The 17,012-nt window shown below is 39.2% G+C and overlaps 1 protein-coding gene across 2 annotated transcripts in view; it reads right to left on the bottom strand.

Moving 5' to 3' along the window:
* Positions 1-16,503, bottom strand: part of LOC145988883 (atlastin-like) — a 112,117-nt gene extending 95,614 nt beyond the window's left edge. For both annotated transcript variants that reach the window (XM_083124160.1, XM_083124161.1), the window contains exons 1-2: positions 16,390-16,503; positions 5,688-5,875 (exon numbers count right to left, since the gene is read on the bottom strand). In XM_083124160.1, coding sequence (XP_082980286.1) covers positions 5,688-5,875; positions 16,390-16,414 — 213 coding nt within the window. In that variant the 5' untranslated portion in view covers positions 16,415-16,503. The remainder of the gene's footprint in view (positions 1-5,687; positions 5,876-16,389) is intronic.
* Positions 16,504-17,012: the final 509 nt, after the last annotated feature.

The raw sequence follows: 17,012 nt of genomic DNA, 5'->3' as shown, positions 1-17,012 counted from the left end.
TGAAGTTTGTTGTTCACGTTAGAAGTTCGCACTCTGTATTATTTTTGTATCTGGGTGCTTATGTTTTCCAAACATACTACTGTCACGGGCTAATTTAATAAATTAACTAATTAACTCAACTGGACTCAACTAACTCAACTGAGCTTAGCAACGCAACAACGAAGAATCACTCGCCTCACCTGCTGGGCGAATTAAACATCACATGAATTATAATACGGTCAAGATAAGTGCCTAACAGTGGGAGTTACCGAGAATAAACCTAGGAGGATTTGATTTTAAATACCTGAAATGACGTTACATAATACTACGGTGGTTCTGAATATACACATATATTAAAGCACAGATAAATACACAGTACATCTTGCCCAATTTCACTCGATCTCACATTCATACTCTCATTCCATGGCATATGGCGACAATATGACAATTACAAAGGTTAGATTAATTACTACTTTGACCATACTCTTGCTATGTCTTGGCTACATTGCCTATTACAATTTATCGTTTAGGATTTTAAGTATAAAGTGAATAATTGTTCCTTGTGCGAACCCCTTCTATCTTTTCTGAAGGTATAAATATATTCAATGTAATATCGTTTGCTGTTAACATAAACTCTGATCTTTAACATTGATTGTCCGTCGGAATACCGATGTCTAGGTTTGCCATAGCACTGATTTAAGTTAGGCAATGATTTGATTTACGCAGATTCGCGGTAGATAGTCGTCATCTTTCTCACACACGCACATGGTTGGATCTTACCTTCGCTGCATTCCCTCTGACCTGGGTTGGGTGAAAGTGGTCCTATAGTTTTGGAAGGCCTCCACACTCCATTGTGGCACCTCGCGGTTATCCTGGTTGGCGAAAGTGGATCAGTCGGCGGCTCCATCTGGCATCATCAGATCCTGGCTTCACTCGTTCACTTCGCAGGGACGTCCAGGACGGTACACGTTAGGGTGGAGTGAAAATGGGCTAAAAAAATTTTTTTTTGAATTTCAATTAGCTAGATATGTCAAAAGGTGCCAATAGATCAATAGAACACTGTGTAAAAATTTCAAGACTTTTGAACAATATTTTGATCGCCCTTCGCAACCTTTTATTTTGCAATACTAAGCGACATTACAACTATATAACGGTATAGTCAGTCAATAGTGACTATTAGTCAGTTTAGTCACCTTAAAACTCAGTTAATGCAATCAAATGCCACAAACAGTTACAAGGTGAAGTGAGAGAAGTCACGTTTCGACTCGAACGTCGGCATTAGCTGTCGAGAAGCGATGCGTGCACGGATGAAGCCATCTCGCGATTTGTGTCCACAAACAGCTTTCGCCACCTCGGTCACAATCTTCACGTGTCTTTCCACAGCCTGTGTGCGGTTGGGGAATTTTGAGAAGGTGAGAGTTGGAGTCACCACCGTCGTGATGAGATCCCTGAGCTGAGTGTCCGTCATTGCCTTGATTACGGGAGGGTCCGAGATAGGGCAGACGGCCCAGTCGATCACGTTGAAGTATTCCACAGCGTCGAAATTGAGTTTTGCGGGAACCTTAAACCTCCGTATTTGTCCACTGGGGTCTGCTGTAGCTCTGGCCTTCATCACTCGTCGCCAGACCAGCTCACGTATGTGTGGTCGATGGTCCGTCATCATGGCCAGGAGCAGATTCTCCGGGTGAGCGAAGTATGCATTGCGATGAATGACTGGGTCAACGATCAATCTTCTTGTGCTTAGGGCTGAGGTATTGTCACTTGACGAGCATCTGGTGAAGGTGCCTAGCTCCATCTTTGCTTGACCAGTGGGCTTTTACGGCGAACCACGTTGGAGCATATACGCGAATGATGAACGTCACCAGCTTTTTCAGATTCTCTGACGGTTCCATGTTGCTTACATATAATCGGAGGATTCGATTTGCATTGCCAGATTGACGCTACATTCACCTTTGCCAATGCTATTGCACGTTTCCAGTAGACAGCGCTGATCTGTGCTCAACTCCTTCGGGTCAACATTGGACAGTTGCTCGGTCAGCTGCACTGGTGCAAATGAGGAGACTGGCTGTTCGCTACACGTCACTAGCCGCTTTCCGATATCTCCACAGAATCCGTGCGAGCCTGTAGTCGTGCCATCGAGTGCCTGGAATAGATGGTGCAGGGGCAGCTCATTGGCATGGAGCAGACATACCAGCCACTGCAGAGGACGCTCCAAGGTTTCTTCCAGTCGGAGGATAACGCCGGCTGTGTGTCTCATGTTCACATTTGTACCGTGACACCCTACAACTTTAATGTTCTCTGTCTGCGCATTCCTCTCTTTGAAACTAGCGACTATTGACTCAGCTATGTCTTTGCTGGAGCCTGATGGCGGAGTCGTGTGGCTGAAGTACGAAGAACCAGCCTCTGTAATGATGCTTATGTGTTCTTCCATGAGGGTTCTTCTGTGTTACTTGTTGTCGTCGCCGAGAACTTGTGTCAAAGTTTGATCCTTGTGGCGATAAAAAAATACTGCCTTATGCCAGTGTGAGTGTGGTCAAAGTGGTCATCATTCTGCTGGAGTTCCTTACGAGTTTTGCTGCGTTCTCGGCGGATCTTGCTTCGATCGATTACTTTAGATCGGTCGATTGGCGACACGAGACCAAGATCATGCAGAACTGATGTTGCTAATACAGCAGCCGATCCATCCGAGACTCGGATCCGATCGCAAGCTTTAGTGAGTGAAGGTAGAGAGATTGTCATTTTCTTACATTGGCGATTCTGCTTTGGCTTAGTCTTGACTCATTCTGTATCTGGAATGTACTCATCGCCAGTGGCACTGACTGACGGGTACGTGCCATCTTCGGCACTGTCGGCAGAATCGGCTTGACCTTTACTCTCAACGGTCCTCTGCTTCTTCATTCGTTCGAGATTGGCTTCCTCTCTTTCAGCTTTCTTCTTCAATTTTGACGTCTCCTCTTGATCTATACTGCTGATTATCATCTTTTTTAGTCCTCTCTGGTCTTCAAGGAAATGACGTTCCTTTGCCGGAACTTTGAATTCTTTCGCGCATTTGCAGTTGGAAACCATGTCGAAGCACTTGCATTTGCTGAGATCAAACAGATTGTACCTCTGTCGCGAAAGTCCGAGAGTCACCGTTGGCAGTTGGGTTGATCCTTTTTCCCTTTTTCCCTTTGTAGACTTTTAGGATTGTGTTGTATTGTCGTGGAACCATCTGAGTTTTTCAATCGCTTGTGCGTGAGTTACTGTTGGAAGTGAGGCCCTTTCCCAGATCTCCTCGACTTCATAGCACAGTTTGTGAGATATATCCAAAAATGATGGGTATTTTCCATTGTCCGTCCTCAGGTCTGGTCGCAGTTGAATATATTTCTTCATGAGATCGGTGTAGGTCGGCAGAGTATTGGTCGGTAGGTTTCGTGGAGAGCCAAATATCTCTTGTAACTGCCATCTCTCTGAAAATGGAAGTTCTGGGGATGGAGATATCCTGAGGATAACATGATGTCCCCAGGATATCCCAAGGACATCCTGGGGATAACGTGTGTTGTATAGGTACGCTATAGGGCAAATGGCACATTTTCCATATTCTAGCTTCTAAAAATAAAATAAATAAAAATTTTTACTCCACCCTAATATACAACACACGCTATCCCCAGGATGTCCTTGGGATATCCTGGGGACATAATGTTATCCTCAGGATATCCCCATACAATGTATAGGTAAGCTTAAGATGGCCGAAACCTTTTCAATAAGTAGCTCGCTTAGATTCGCTACTTAATAAGCCATGCTGAAATCAAACTGAATCAGGCTACAAAGTTATAAAAAGGGTTAAAATGCCAATTATTTCAATAAGGTGAAGGGCGATCAAAGAGTTGACAGAAAATAATATGATTTTGCAGGATTCTTACTATGGACAAATGGCACATTTTCCTTAGTCTAGCTTATAAAAATAAAAATAAAAGTTTTTTCACTCCACCCTAGTACACGTACACTGTCAACTCCATACGACAACTTGCGCAATAATAGGTCAGTTCTTCGCGGTCACTCGTAAGTACAGATACGTGACTTGGGCGATGAGACGAACATACGCGGTGACCCATTCGCGGTTTCACATGGATATCAAATGTTATTAACTTTTACTACTTAGGACGTTGTTTCGGACGATTGACACAGGTGGACGTGTCTGGCGTTATTCTCACATAACCACACGTATGTGCACGGATGCGTAGACGGCGAGGGGGAGAACGACCCCCTGGTTCTATTCTGCTCTACTCCATGGCTCTGAAACACTCACTCGAGGAAAAACAAATCCAGACGAGTCTGATTGCGGCTCGCAGCTTGGTCGCGCGTAGCTCACACTCCAGTGGCGATTGTAGGCAAAACTGTCTCTCTATTCCAAATCATCCCTTTTATTCCAGATTTGAACGTGGTGACGCTCGACCCTCTATGATCAGGTGCTTGTTTATTGTTTCTGGTGCTTTGACCGTTGCCCTCCTATCCTGGTCAATGCTCACTCCGGTCCTTAACCTCTGGTAGCAGCCCCTCGCGCAGAGATTAGGTTAAATCTTCCGCTATTGTATTCAGTCACGAAAAGCAAGGACAACTCAGTAGGGTAGCGTCTCCCTTTCAATTCAGCGATAAATCTTTAATAATTCATAACTCCCGTATTTCTGTTCTGATAAGGCTCAAATCTTGGAATCAGTACTTTCAAGATGTGATCTTCGGCTGGTTAAAATCTCATCCAATTCGGTCCATTGGTTTAGAAGTTGCATTTTTCTTGCTATTCCCATAAGAATGCATGTAAATCCGAATTCGGGAGAAAAACGGTGGTTGAGCAAGCTAGTGCTGGCTAAGACAGTTCGCTAGACACCTGTATTCGCGACGGATATTAATATTACCAATTGCAATTAATTCCTACTAACGGGCAATTAGATTAATTACTTGTCACTCAATATTTGACCGTTATACTACTAACTAATTCCCTTTGTTTTGAAGAAGAAGAAAAATGCATTCCGAAAGAGGAACATGCGTATTAGGGTAATAGTGCCAACTTCAATTTGGGGTAACAACGCCAAGTTTGCTAATGCTATTTGCTATTGCAGTGCAGCAAAAAGATTTAATATACGAAGAAGAACACTAAGAGATCATATTGTTAAGGGTACATTAACGTCAAAACTAGGAAGAAGTTGTACTTTGTCTCCTGAACTTGAGGATGGATTATGTGAAAGATTAGAAGGAAGCATGACGTGTGAAATTTTCGTGGAATGGTTTGCCCACTTCTCTAGGCACAAAACAGCCGGGAACTGTCTTCTTCTACCTAGTAGTAAAATGAATAATGCTTCAAGTGTGTATAAAATCAGTAATACCATTTACCTATTTTATTAAGAAACTTTTATAGTATGGCGTTATTACCCAGATATGTGGGTAATAACGCCAAAAACGACCTTGTTACAAAAAAGCTCTCGCACGATTTACTATTTGAAATAAAGATACGGTAATTTTTGTTGCTAGCGGAAAGATTTCTATATTGAATTATCCAGTTTTTACATTGCCAAATGATTTTATAAAGAAAGGAAAAATCGAAGAAGCTTAGCATGGTGTTATTACCCCGAGTTACCTTATTATAACAATAATTTGAATTATGCATTGCTATAGATAAAGAGAGTAAAAGTTATGAAAAAATCCATACATGCTCAAGCAGAGAATTAACTCACCCTTCTCTGGAGATATCTAACAAGAAGGCTCATCAAAAATGATTTTCCAGTTCTCAAAGGTCCAACAACTGATATTGCATAAATTTTCATATTGCCAAGCTCATGATTTAGTAGAATTTTTTCAAGAACATCTTTTTCGAGAGAAAATGCTCCATTTTGACATGCTGCAAATCTCACAGCACCATTTCCTACAAATGATCCACAAACATTTTATGTTACTCACAATTGATAACTTCCCTTGAGAAAAGTTACTAGTATTATTTGCTGATAAAATAGAAATTAAAAAGAAATTCCATGCATGTTAAAACATTTCCTTACAAATTTAAATGCCATCACTGACATTTACATATTTCAAAAACTTTTCTCCTCTAAATTTATTATTTAGTAATTGCCCTCTTTTTGTTTACTATTTATTAATGTAATATTTTAAATGATATGCATGGCCTTTTCTACCACTCAACCATGCATATCAACACATTACTACTACATTAAACACAAAGTATATATGACCATTGTCCTGCACCATAGCCGTGCAGTCTAAGGTGTCATGCTTTGGTCTCCGGCTATGTGATGCATGTAGGTTTGAGTATCCTGGGGAAAGCATAACAACTTTTCTCCTGAAATTTTGGCCTCCGTATGGAACTGATGGCCACCCACCATCGTGAAAAAATTGGAGAGCTAGGAATAAGTAGCATAACTTGGTCATGTAAACCTACAACTGGGGGTTCATTAGACTGACTACACACCACCCCATAACTAGTTGAATGATCTCCCACCTCGGGTGAATCAGGTAAGAGTGAGGCAGTCAATAGGTAGGCCCGGACCCTAAATGAGCTGTTGCACCATGGGTTATGTTATTATATGGCTATTAGTCATATGCTGAATGCAAACACGAGATGTAATCAATTAACAATTATTCATAGATTAGTATATCCTGTAAAATTCATGACTTGTGTTTGTAGATGTATTTCAAGTCAGTATGTGAAATGACAAATGTAAACTTAACACCTTAAATCAAGTATTTAAATATACATATATATTGTTTATTTATTAATTCAATTGAATTATTTTGATACATTAGAATCACACATTTACATTGAGCAAAACAACTACATAGTACAAACAGACATGACATTCTCCTCAAGCAATTTTGGCTTCAGCTGATGTTATGTATGCTTTCTGTATACCCTTCCATACTCTAAGGTGGTGATAAACAGGTGTTATCATCACCCTCAAGGCCATCCTTCAGGAATGTGTGCAGAACATAATAACTAACACTGTCAAATTAAAACACTGTTTGGATGTGCATTCAACTTAAGTGTTACATCTGAACAATATAGAGCAAATTCACGTAATTTTGCAGTATGTCAAATATTGCAATAGCTCACATTTGAGTTTGCAGCAAAGTTATTCATGGTTTTCCAGAACCATAAGGATAAATGGCAATATCTTTGGACCGGCCAGTTCATGAATGAATCCAACCCATATGAAAGGAAACTGCTTCCTAAAAGTACACTTTCAATAATACTTCCATGCATTATTATGTAAGACTTAAACAGGATTGATCCTTTAAACTATAAAATATCCACACCCAGCCCCAAATGTAAAGATGGAACTCTCAGATTCACATGTTCGCAGATCTGCCTAAGAAATTCAAAAACATCACAGCAGAATGTACCATAATCGTGAGAATACAAATGGGATTTTAGAAAAGCAAATACTAAGGTTAATATACAAAGAAAGTCCTACAAGCCAGGTGAATGCAGTAATCACTAGGCAGATACAAATGTTGCTATAAGACATTTTCGTCGGATATGGAAGTTGCTATACGACATTTCCATCAGATGAAGAAGTGGCTAGCAGCCTCAAACCATTTGGACGAAGGGTTAAAGTGAAATATATGGTTAAGACTTAACAGTCTTTATAGTATTTCATATAATGGGCTTCTAATATTTTCTGAAAATGAACATTGCCTTTTTTATTGCGGGCATTGAGATTAGTTCATGCTGCAAATCTAATTTCAGGGGCAAAAACTAACAGCCCCAAAATGATGGACAATTAATAGGATCTGCCCTGACAAGGTGTGCCAAAAGTCCATGACCAGAGGCTAACTCATAAAATTGCTGTATAAGTTACTAGTTGTACTGAAAAATTGCTCTGCCATTCCATGCTTGTGTAATGAAAAACCATGCACCTGGACCCAAAGACCATGGATGACCCACTGTGGTTTTAACATTGCCATTATGAAGGATTGTTTTGCCTACACCCTCCCTCTATCTAGGGGCAATTCCATTGTGATGGGTGTGACATTCAACAAATTTACATTCGTTCTTTAATTATTTTCTTAGCATCTTCAAATATGTAATGCTATCAATTCATGTAATTTCATTTTCCTTGATGGAAGTTATTAAGTTAAGTTTAGAATATTCCTTCCCCCATCTCAATTTTCAACTGTAGAAAATACATTTGTAATTGTGACGAGTGTGACACTTCTGAGACATAACTTTAGAACCTTCCTCAGTATTTCAGAAAACTCTGTGAAATGTATGGGTTTACTGAAACCATTTTATTTTATTTTCATAAAGCAAACTTTACTCAACATTTAGATGTTTTAGTTTTTAAAAATGTTACTACATACTATTTTTTATATACATTTTTTGCCTGTGACAGGTGCGACAAATTTTGTGACCAGTGTGACACCATGCAATTAGGATTTTGAAAAACTCAATATGCTGACCAAGGCAGAAATTTATTTTATTATAAAACATAAACTAAACGTAACGTTTCAACCTTCTAGCAAGGTCTTCTTCAGACTCTGCACCCAGTACAAATGTAACAAGGTATAAAACAGGACGAAATATATACACAAACAATACTCCCCTACATACTATTAGAAAGTTGTCCTGGAACATTCTAGCAGGTGGCTTTCCCTTGTCAATTGTACTTTAACCTAAAAGGCTAAACACATTTTCTTCCATCTGGAATGTGGTTGGACTCTTTATCTCACGCTCTTTTTCCTTCATTCTTCTTCCTTCTTCTCTCCTCTTACTCTCTTGTCCTTTCAACCTTTTCTAACACCTTCTTCCATCTTTTGTTTATTTTCAGTCCCCCCATTCCAGTTCATTGTGTCTTCTTCACCTTTCTTCTATATTTCCTTGGCCTCCTTCATTTTCTCACTAGTATTCTCTTTTCCCTTCCTATCTGCTTAGCCTCATCCCACTCTATGTCATGTCCTGTTTCTCTCGTGTGTTTCAATATCGCATTTCTCTCTCTCTCTTAAGTTGTACATCATCCCTATGTTGTTTCAACCTGTCTTTCAGCCTCTTTTTTGTTTCTCCTATGTACACACTCTGATATTCTTTACATTTGACTTCATAGATAATCCCTTCCTCTTCCTCTTCTCTGTTTTCCTTTTTCTTGTTTGCATCCTTCGCTATTCTTAACATGCTGCTCCCTCCCTTCCTGTAAGGTTTAATGCCTGCTTTCCTAAGCACTTTTCATATCTTTTCTGTGGTCTTCCCCATACTCCTTATTCCAAACCTCCTCTCTTTTTCTTTCTCTTCCAATTCTCCCCTGCCACTTTTCTTCCTTCTTCTGTTTATGTCCAGTCTATCCTCCTTCTCATAGCCATTCTTTTCCAGCTGTTTCCATAGGCAATTTATTTTGCCTTCTTTTCCACATTCTTTCGTGCATAATTTCTTGATTCTGTCCTCCATATTCTTTATAAAATTTATTTTTGTCACCTCACTTACATCACTTCATTTGTGGCAGAATACCCCTGCTGCACACTTCCTCTGAAGCCAAGCGGTTTCAATTTCTTGTCCTCTCTTCCTTTTCATCAATATATCTACTTAGCTTGTCTTGTCTTCTTCTTCTTCTATTTCGAGTTCCAATAATATCCCTCTTTCTTCATCTTGTACTTCTTTGGCAAATATGTCGAGCTGCCTCTTCGTTCCCTTCCATATGCCAAAACAATCATCCACATATCTGCAAAACAGAATTATTTTGTCACCTCCTTTTTCTACAACTTTCTTTTCCCATTCATTCATAACCAATTCAGCCAATGCTGGGCTTAGGCTAGAACCTATATTCAGTCCTTCACTCATTAACATTATTTTATCCCCCATTATTCTGTAACCGTTATTCCAAATGGTTTCCAGCGCCTTCACTACCCTTTCACTATCCCATTCTCCTATAATTTCTTGTCCCATTCTCTTTTTAACAATGTCCAAAACGTGTCCCCTCTTGATGCTCGGGAACATACTTTTCACGTCTAAGCTAAACATTGTCGTCTTCATCTCATTCAACTTAAGTGCTTTTCTGAGGTCCACCACTTGTTCACTGTTCTTAACTGCTCTGCTTTCTTGCTGTGTTACTAACACTTCAATAACTTTCTTGAATTTCTTTTCCAAGGGTTCCAAAATGTTGTTTCTGCAGTCCATTACTGAGCTCAACTTTATCTACTCTTTGTGTATCTTTGAAAAGCTGGTAGTGTTCCTGTCTCCTTTATGCACTTCTTGAAAGTAAATAATTTGAGTCAAAAAGAAAGAGAAGGTATGTCTTGATTTTTTCATACCTTCTCTTTCTTTTTGACTCAAATTATTTACTTTTCAAGACAAGAAGTGATGTGGTGATTGAGCAGGCAGATCAAGGAGGAGGAATTGTGGTGATGGAAAGAGAATGGTACGAGAGGAACTATGAAGACCTAAAAGAGAATGGATTTGAGGAGATTTGTGGAACAGAAGAAGAACAAACTATAAGAGAAAGGTTCATACTAGACTGTAGGAGGAGAGGATTCAAGAAGTGCATAAAGGAGACAGGAAGACTACCAGCTTTCCAAAGATACACAAAGAGTAGATAAAGTTGAGCTCAGTAATGGACTGCAGAAACAACATTTTGGAACCCTTGGAAAAGAAATTCAAGAAAGTTATTGAAGTGTTAGTAACACAGCAAGAAAGCAGAGCAGTTAAGAACAGTGAACAAGTGGTGGACCTCAGAAAAGCACTTAAGTTGAATGAGATGAAGACAACAATGTTTAGCTTAGACGTGAAAAGTATGTTCCCGAGCATCAAGAGGGGACACGTTTTGGACATTGTTAAAAAGAGAATGGGACAAGAAATTATAGGAGAATGGGATAGTGAAAGGGTAGTGAAGGCGCTGGAAACCATTTGGAATAACGGTTACAGAATAATGGGGGATAAAATAATGTTAATGAGTGAAGGACTGAATATAGGTTCTAGCCTAAGCCCAGCATTGGCTGAATTGGTTATGAATGAATGGGAAAAGAAAGTTGTAGAAAAAGGAGGTGACAAAATAATTCTGTTTTGCAGATATGTGGATGATTGTTTTGGCATATGGAAGGGAACGAAGAGGCAGCTCGACATATTTGCCAAAGAAGTACAAGATGAAGAAAGAGGGATATTATTGGAACTCGAAATAGAAGAAGAAGAAGACAAGACAAGCTAAGTAGATATATTGATGAAAAGGAAGAGAGGACAAGAAATTGAAACCGCTTGGCTTCAGAGGAAGTGTGCAGCAGGGGTATTCTGCCACAAATGAAGTGATGTAAGTGAGGTGACAAAAATAAATTTTATAAAGAATATGGAGGACAGAATCAAGAAATTATGCACGAAAGAATGTGGAAAAGAAGGCAAAATAAATTGCCTATGGAAACAGCTGGAAAAGAATGGCTATGAGAAGGAGGATAGACTGGACATAAACAGAAGAAGGAAGAAAAGTGGCAGGGGAGAATTGGAAGAGAAAGAAAAAGAGAGGAGGTTTGGAATAAGGAGTATGGGGAAGACCACAGAAAAGATATGAAAAGTGCTTAGGAAAGCAGGCATTAAACCTTACAGGAAGGGAGGGAGCAGCATGTTAAGAATAGCGAAGGATGCAAACAAGAAAAAGGAAAACAGAGAAGAGGAAGAGGAAGGGATTATCTATGAAGTCAAATGTAAAGAATGTCAGAGTGTGTATATAAGAGAAACGAAAAAGAGGCTGAAAGACAGGTTCACAGAGAGAAATGCGATATTGAAACACACGAGAGAAACAGGACATGGCATAGAGTGGGATGATTGATTGATTTATTTGGTGTTTTAAGTCCACTTTATGCACAGGAAGGCTAATCGGGACTGGACCTACAGTTTAAAGTGGGATCCGAACAACTTGTACCTCCACGAGGTATCGAACCCGGGACGCCTTGATTGCAAGGCGACGACGCTACCACTGCGCCATCCAGGAGGCCCATACAGTGGTATGAGGCTAAGCAGATAGGAAGAGTGAAGAGAATACTAGTGAGAAAATGGAAGGAGGCCAAGGAAATATAGAAGAAAGGTGAAGAAGACACAATGAACTGGAATGGGGGACTGAAGATAAACAAAGGATGGAAGAAGGTGTTAGAAAGTGTGGATACGGCAAGAGAGTAAGAGGAGAGAAGAAGGAAGAAGAATGAAGGAAAAAGAGCGTGAGATTCCAGATGGAAGAAAATATGTTTAGCCTTTTAGGTGAAAGTACAATTGACAAGGGAAAGCCACCTGCTAGAATGTTCCAGGACAACTTTCTAATAGTCTGTAGGGGAGTATTGTTTGGGTATATATATCGTCCTGTTTTATACCTTGTTACATTTGTACTTGGTGCAGAGTCTGAAGAAGACCTTGCTAGAAGGTTGAAACGTTATGTTTAGTTTATGTTTTATAATAAAAGAAATGTCTGCCTTGGTCAGCATATTGAGTTTTTCATATCATGGAAACAAGGCTTAATGGTGTTATAATTAGGATTATGGAACAATGTAAAGGCTATGATTTAAAATTTCACAAATGTGTAAATGCTGTAAATATAAAGTAAAACTTGACTAATTTAATATATGTTTGACCTTCATGGCATTATAATAGCTATTTTTCGCGATCCAGTTGCAAAGGTCCACTAACAAAACCAATTCTAGCATTTTTTTTCAATGCCTTTCTCAATGCCTTTCCAGGCCGGACGCCGGGTAGGCTATCCTTGCTGCCTATCTGGAGGCAAAGCTTGGATCTCTACAGCACACGCGCAATGCTCTCTTCAACGTCGGCGTACAGAGCAGAGAGTTACGTGATTGGTTCTAGGGCTCCTGCCTTCCGACGCAAACGACAGAAGCAGAATTCCTACTAGTTTCTTCGTGCTCATGCTGTGTGATGCTACAATACGCAATATTGACTGACATAACTTTTCCAAACTCTAATATACAACTTCTTAATGATCACTGCATTTGCATTGTATAATTTTTGGCACGAACAGTGATGTGAATTAAAAACTAAAAGATCAACACAGTTTTTGTCAAATAAGATGGTGAAGTCCTCGTGGTAGAAGTTCAGCCTGTGGCTGCTCTACCACTTAACCCGCAAAACTATTTTATTATTATTTATTTATTTTCATTAGTATCTAACTGATTAATATTGTGTGAATGCAAATGTTTAGCATTCATTTGAAAACTCTTAATATCGAATGGTCTCTGGACAAATTTATTTTAAAATGTTTATCAGCATTCTCAAGATGCAAACAGTGGTCTGAATTACCAATCGGCACTGTTACGTCAGTAGAGTGTACGATAGTTGGATTATCCACCCACCTCCGTGTCAGTGTGTTTTGCACAGCGTGCCAAGATGACAGAGGTCCCTGGTTCGAATCCCGGCGTGAGCATGGGTGTTCTTTGTGAGTGTCCCTTCAACAACTTCATAAATATCATCACTCATATTCATATTCGCGATTAACCAAAAGTGGTAGAAAAGCGAAGTAAAATAAACCAAATCAATTAGTAGTTGGATCACCCACAACAATGACGTCTACTGTTGTTCAGAGGCGCTTGTGATTCAGGTAGGTTTTTTTAATGACTTGCGTCATGCCGAAAGGTATAAAAAAGGGTATAAAACACCAGAGTTCAAAACATTTGTTGCATAGTGAGGCATCTCATTTTCTAGCTAAAACATGCAGGATGATGTTTTATTGAAAACCAAGCTGACTTCAGGCAAATAAACAATACCTGTGGCGACTAATAACATAATTAAATTATTAAGCAAAAAAGGGCCGACCCTTCCTTCGGACTTGGCGTTCCCGCCCCAAATGCCCATGCTACGCCACTGGTTTTAAGTCCGCTTTATGCACAGTAAGGCTAATCGAGACTGGACCTATAGTTTAAAGTGGGACCCGAACCACTAAACTCCGTATATGTGCCTCCAGAGTTAGGGATGATTTCAGTATCGGCCAATTAACATTTCACGAGATGTTTTAAAAGATGTAGTATTTGTATGATACTTATAAATTGTATATAACTTAATGACCCCCCTCCAAACGGACACATAATTTACCTCAATATAATATTGTTATTTTTTTAAAAAAATTGACTTGGTTTACAAAGTCCTCCCCCCCCAAAAAAAACCTTGAGCCACTCTGGAGATCAATTCTAGCTATGGGGCTGGTGAGGTCTTGTATATTACAGCAGGAGCACCCCTGTAATTTAAAATACTTATTTTCTCAGTACACTTAAATTTCATACTATGTGGGATTCGTTGAAGGTGCTGGTCTCCGAGTCTGTACCTTACTATAATGGCATGAATATTACATTATGTTGTTGAAGCAAAACCTAGAAAAAATTACAACATTTTGGTGTGGTCCCAAAACACGAACAACATGGCCGTTTGGGATGAGAGATGAGTAGACCTCGGATTTTGGGTTTTTAACCTATTTTTTTCCTTTACAGGTATGTAAGAAATAATAAGTTATGTCGGCGTTTCGTTAAAAAATGCAACGACTGATGAAGTTTTATAGGTCCTAAAAAAGCCTATTTTGCTTTTAGAACCTATTTTAGGTTTATGCGCCTAATTCAAGCTTTTATTTAGGTTTTTATATATTATTAAAGGTTTTACAAAAATTTTATGTCACACAGAGGCATTTGCTTTGTTTGATCACGAAAAAATTCAATGACGAACGTGTTTGAAACGTATTCTCTGTCGATTTCCCTTCCTCAAAGTCCATGGTGATTTTTTAAAGCTCAAATGTCTGGTGCCACTGTTACCTATACAGTCCAAAGTGCAAACTTCTGATGTGTGTGGTCTTGCTCACTTTTTGCGTCACTTCAGTGCTTTGTGACATTCACGCCTTGCAAACTAACATTTCAGCATTGATGTTTGCAGCACTGACTATGTTTTTGTTGAAATATAAGATGATCCTCACAGACAAAATTGCGTAGTTTGACTGTGGATAACCTGAATAAAGATTTTGCCTAAGTATACGGCGAAGAGTGGATTTTAATAGCAAATTTCCAATGGTAAGTTCTGCCATCGCCGTAGGGTTAGGCAACACACATAACGTTATGCAAGATATAGGTGTCCCATTTTCATTGCCGGTGACTACACCTAATCAGCATTTTTTCAGGAATTTTGAACTATTTTAAGTTTTTTTGAACCTACTTCAAGATTTTTCAAGTCTAATAAGATTTTTTAGGACTTATTTTAGGATTTTTAGGACCTATTTTAGGATTTTTAGAACCTATTTTAGGATTTTTAGAGCCTATTTTAGGATTTTTAGGACCTATTTTAGGATTTTTAGGACCTATTTTAGGATTTTTAGAGCCTATTTTAGGATTTTTAGGACCTATTTTAGGATTTTTAGAACCTGTTTTAGGATTTTTAGGACCTATTTTAGGATTTTTAGAACCTAGTTTAGGATTTTTAGAACCTATTTTAGGATTTTTAGAACCTATTTTAGGAACCTAAAAGCACACTTTTTAGAACCTAAAAATCCGAGGTCTAGTGATGAGACACGTTGGCTTGTTTTGCTCACTTATTTTATTTCAGGATAAAATAGTCATCCATGGCCACTGATCTGTTTAAAAAGTCCCTCATATCTTTGCCGTGTAGGTCCAAAATTCTTTGTGCACATTCCACACTGTACTCATGGACGTCCGCAGGATTCTTTCCAGGTAGGGGCAAGGAAGGATTTTTTTTTTCAGGCACATTCTCTCCAAAAATAATGTTGTTCACTAAAAAAACATTGCTTAAATTTGAATGTATGATGTTGATGCAATAATTAACACATATTATTGTGGCTAAAATGAAATTATATGTGTGAAATACATAATTTTTGGTTCACTTTCATTTTCCAGGGGGGGCCGCGGCCCCCCTTGCCCCCTCTTCCGGACGCCCATGACTGTACTGTTTTTGGAAAGATGTCATGCAATATGTTGTACACTGACCCCCTACTAATGTTCACCTCCCTAGCTTAGAAAGTAACCGTCACACATACAACGTGAAGCACATGTTGCCCAACTTGTGACGCCATGCTTGGTTTTGTACCTGTGGATGGACGTCCTACTTTTGGGTCATCCTGTAGACTTCTGTGCCACGTTTTAATTCTCTCCACATTTCTTCATGGACCATTTGTGCAAATTTCTCTTACAGAAACCTGATTACAGCTCGATTCTCAATTTTGATCAACATTCTCCCGATTCCTCCTCTTCTGGCTTTTAACTCCAGTTCAAAAGAAAGTCTAATGATATAAATTTACATGATTGTTATTGAGAAACCAACGTACAATTGTGTAAAATTTCAGAGGCCTAGCACATCTAATCATGGCGAGCGTGAAAACTTTCTGGCCTGGACGCCTCGTATTTCATATAAATCGAAACATTTAGTAAATCTAAGTAGAACTTGGTGTTAACATTAAAACTTACCTCTGTTCACATTTTCTGCGCTCATTTCAAAATGTTCCACAACTAAAGTCTTCACCAAGAAAAAAGTAAGTCGTGCCCACACGCCACACCCGTGAAGACGCGTAGTTGCACAGATTAGAAATAGGTTTCGTAGTTGTTTTTAGTCCCTTTCCAGATGGCGCCACTCCGCGACTTTGCAAGTTATTGCTTGTGACGTCACCAAGAGGACATGAGCGGAAGAAAGCTATGCGGAGAATGTATCAGATGGCCCATGAAACGCTGTGTTTTCACGCATCTTTTGATATTATGCACCAAACCTGTTAATTTAATTTGACAACAAGAGATGAAATACGCGATAGAAGAATACATTTATTCCGAAACAATGCATAGTTTATTTTTCAGACATTATTTGCGTGATTTCTTGTCCCTGTAGGCTGTAGTCCACTGCCGGCTTTTCTTTCCAGCTAACCTATTGCATTTATTTTAAATGTCTAATTCTAAGGAAAGTTCTTGTTCGGGCATATTCTGATATCAATTTTTACTGAATGTCCTGGAATTTCCCTTTAATATTTTTACGTTACTTTTCAGATTCTCCAAGTGGACCGTAACGATGAGGATAAATTTGTATTTGTGTTTTTGTTATT

The sequence above is a fragment of the Lepisma saccharinum genome, chromosome 6 (genome assembly GCF_977018435.1).
Source record: "Lepisma saccharinum chromosome 6, izLepSacc3.1, whole genome shotgun sequence".
In the NCBI taxonomy this organism is placed as follows: Eukaryota; Metazoa; Arthropoda; class Insecta; order Zygentoma; family Lepismatidae; genus Lepisma; species Lepisma saccharinum.
Note: the sequence above shows the minus strand (reverse complement) of the source record. Positions and strands in the feature narration are given on the sequence as shown.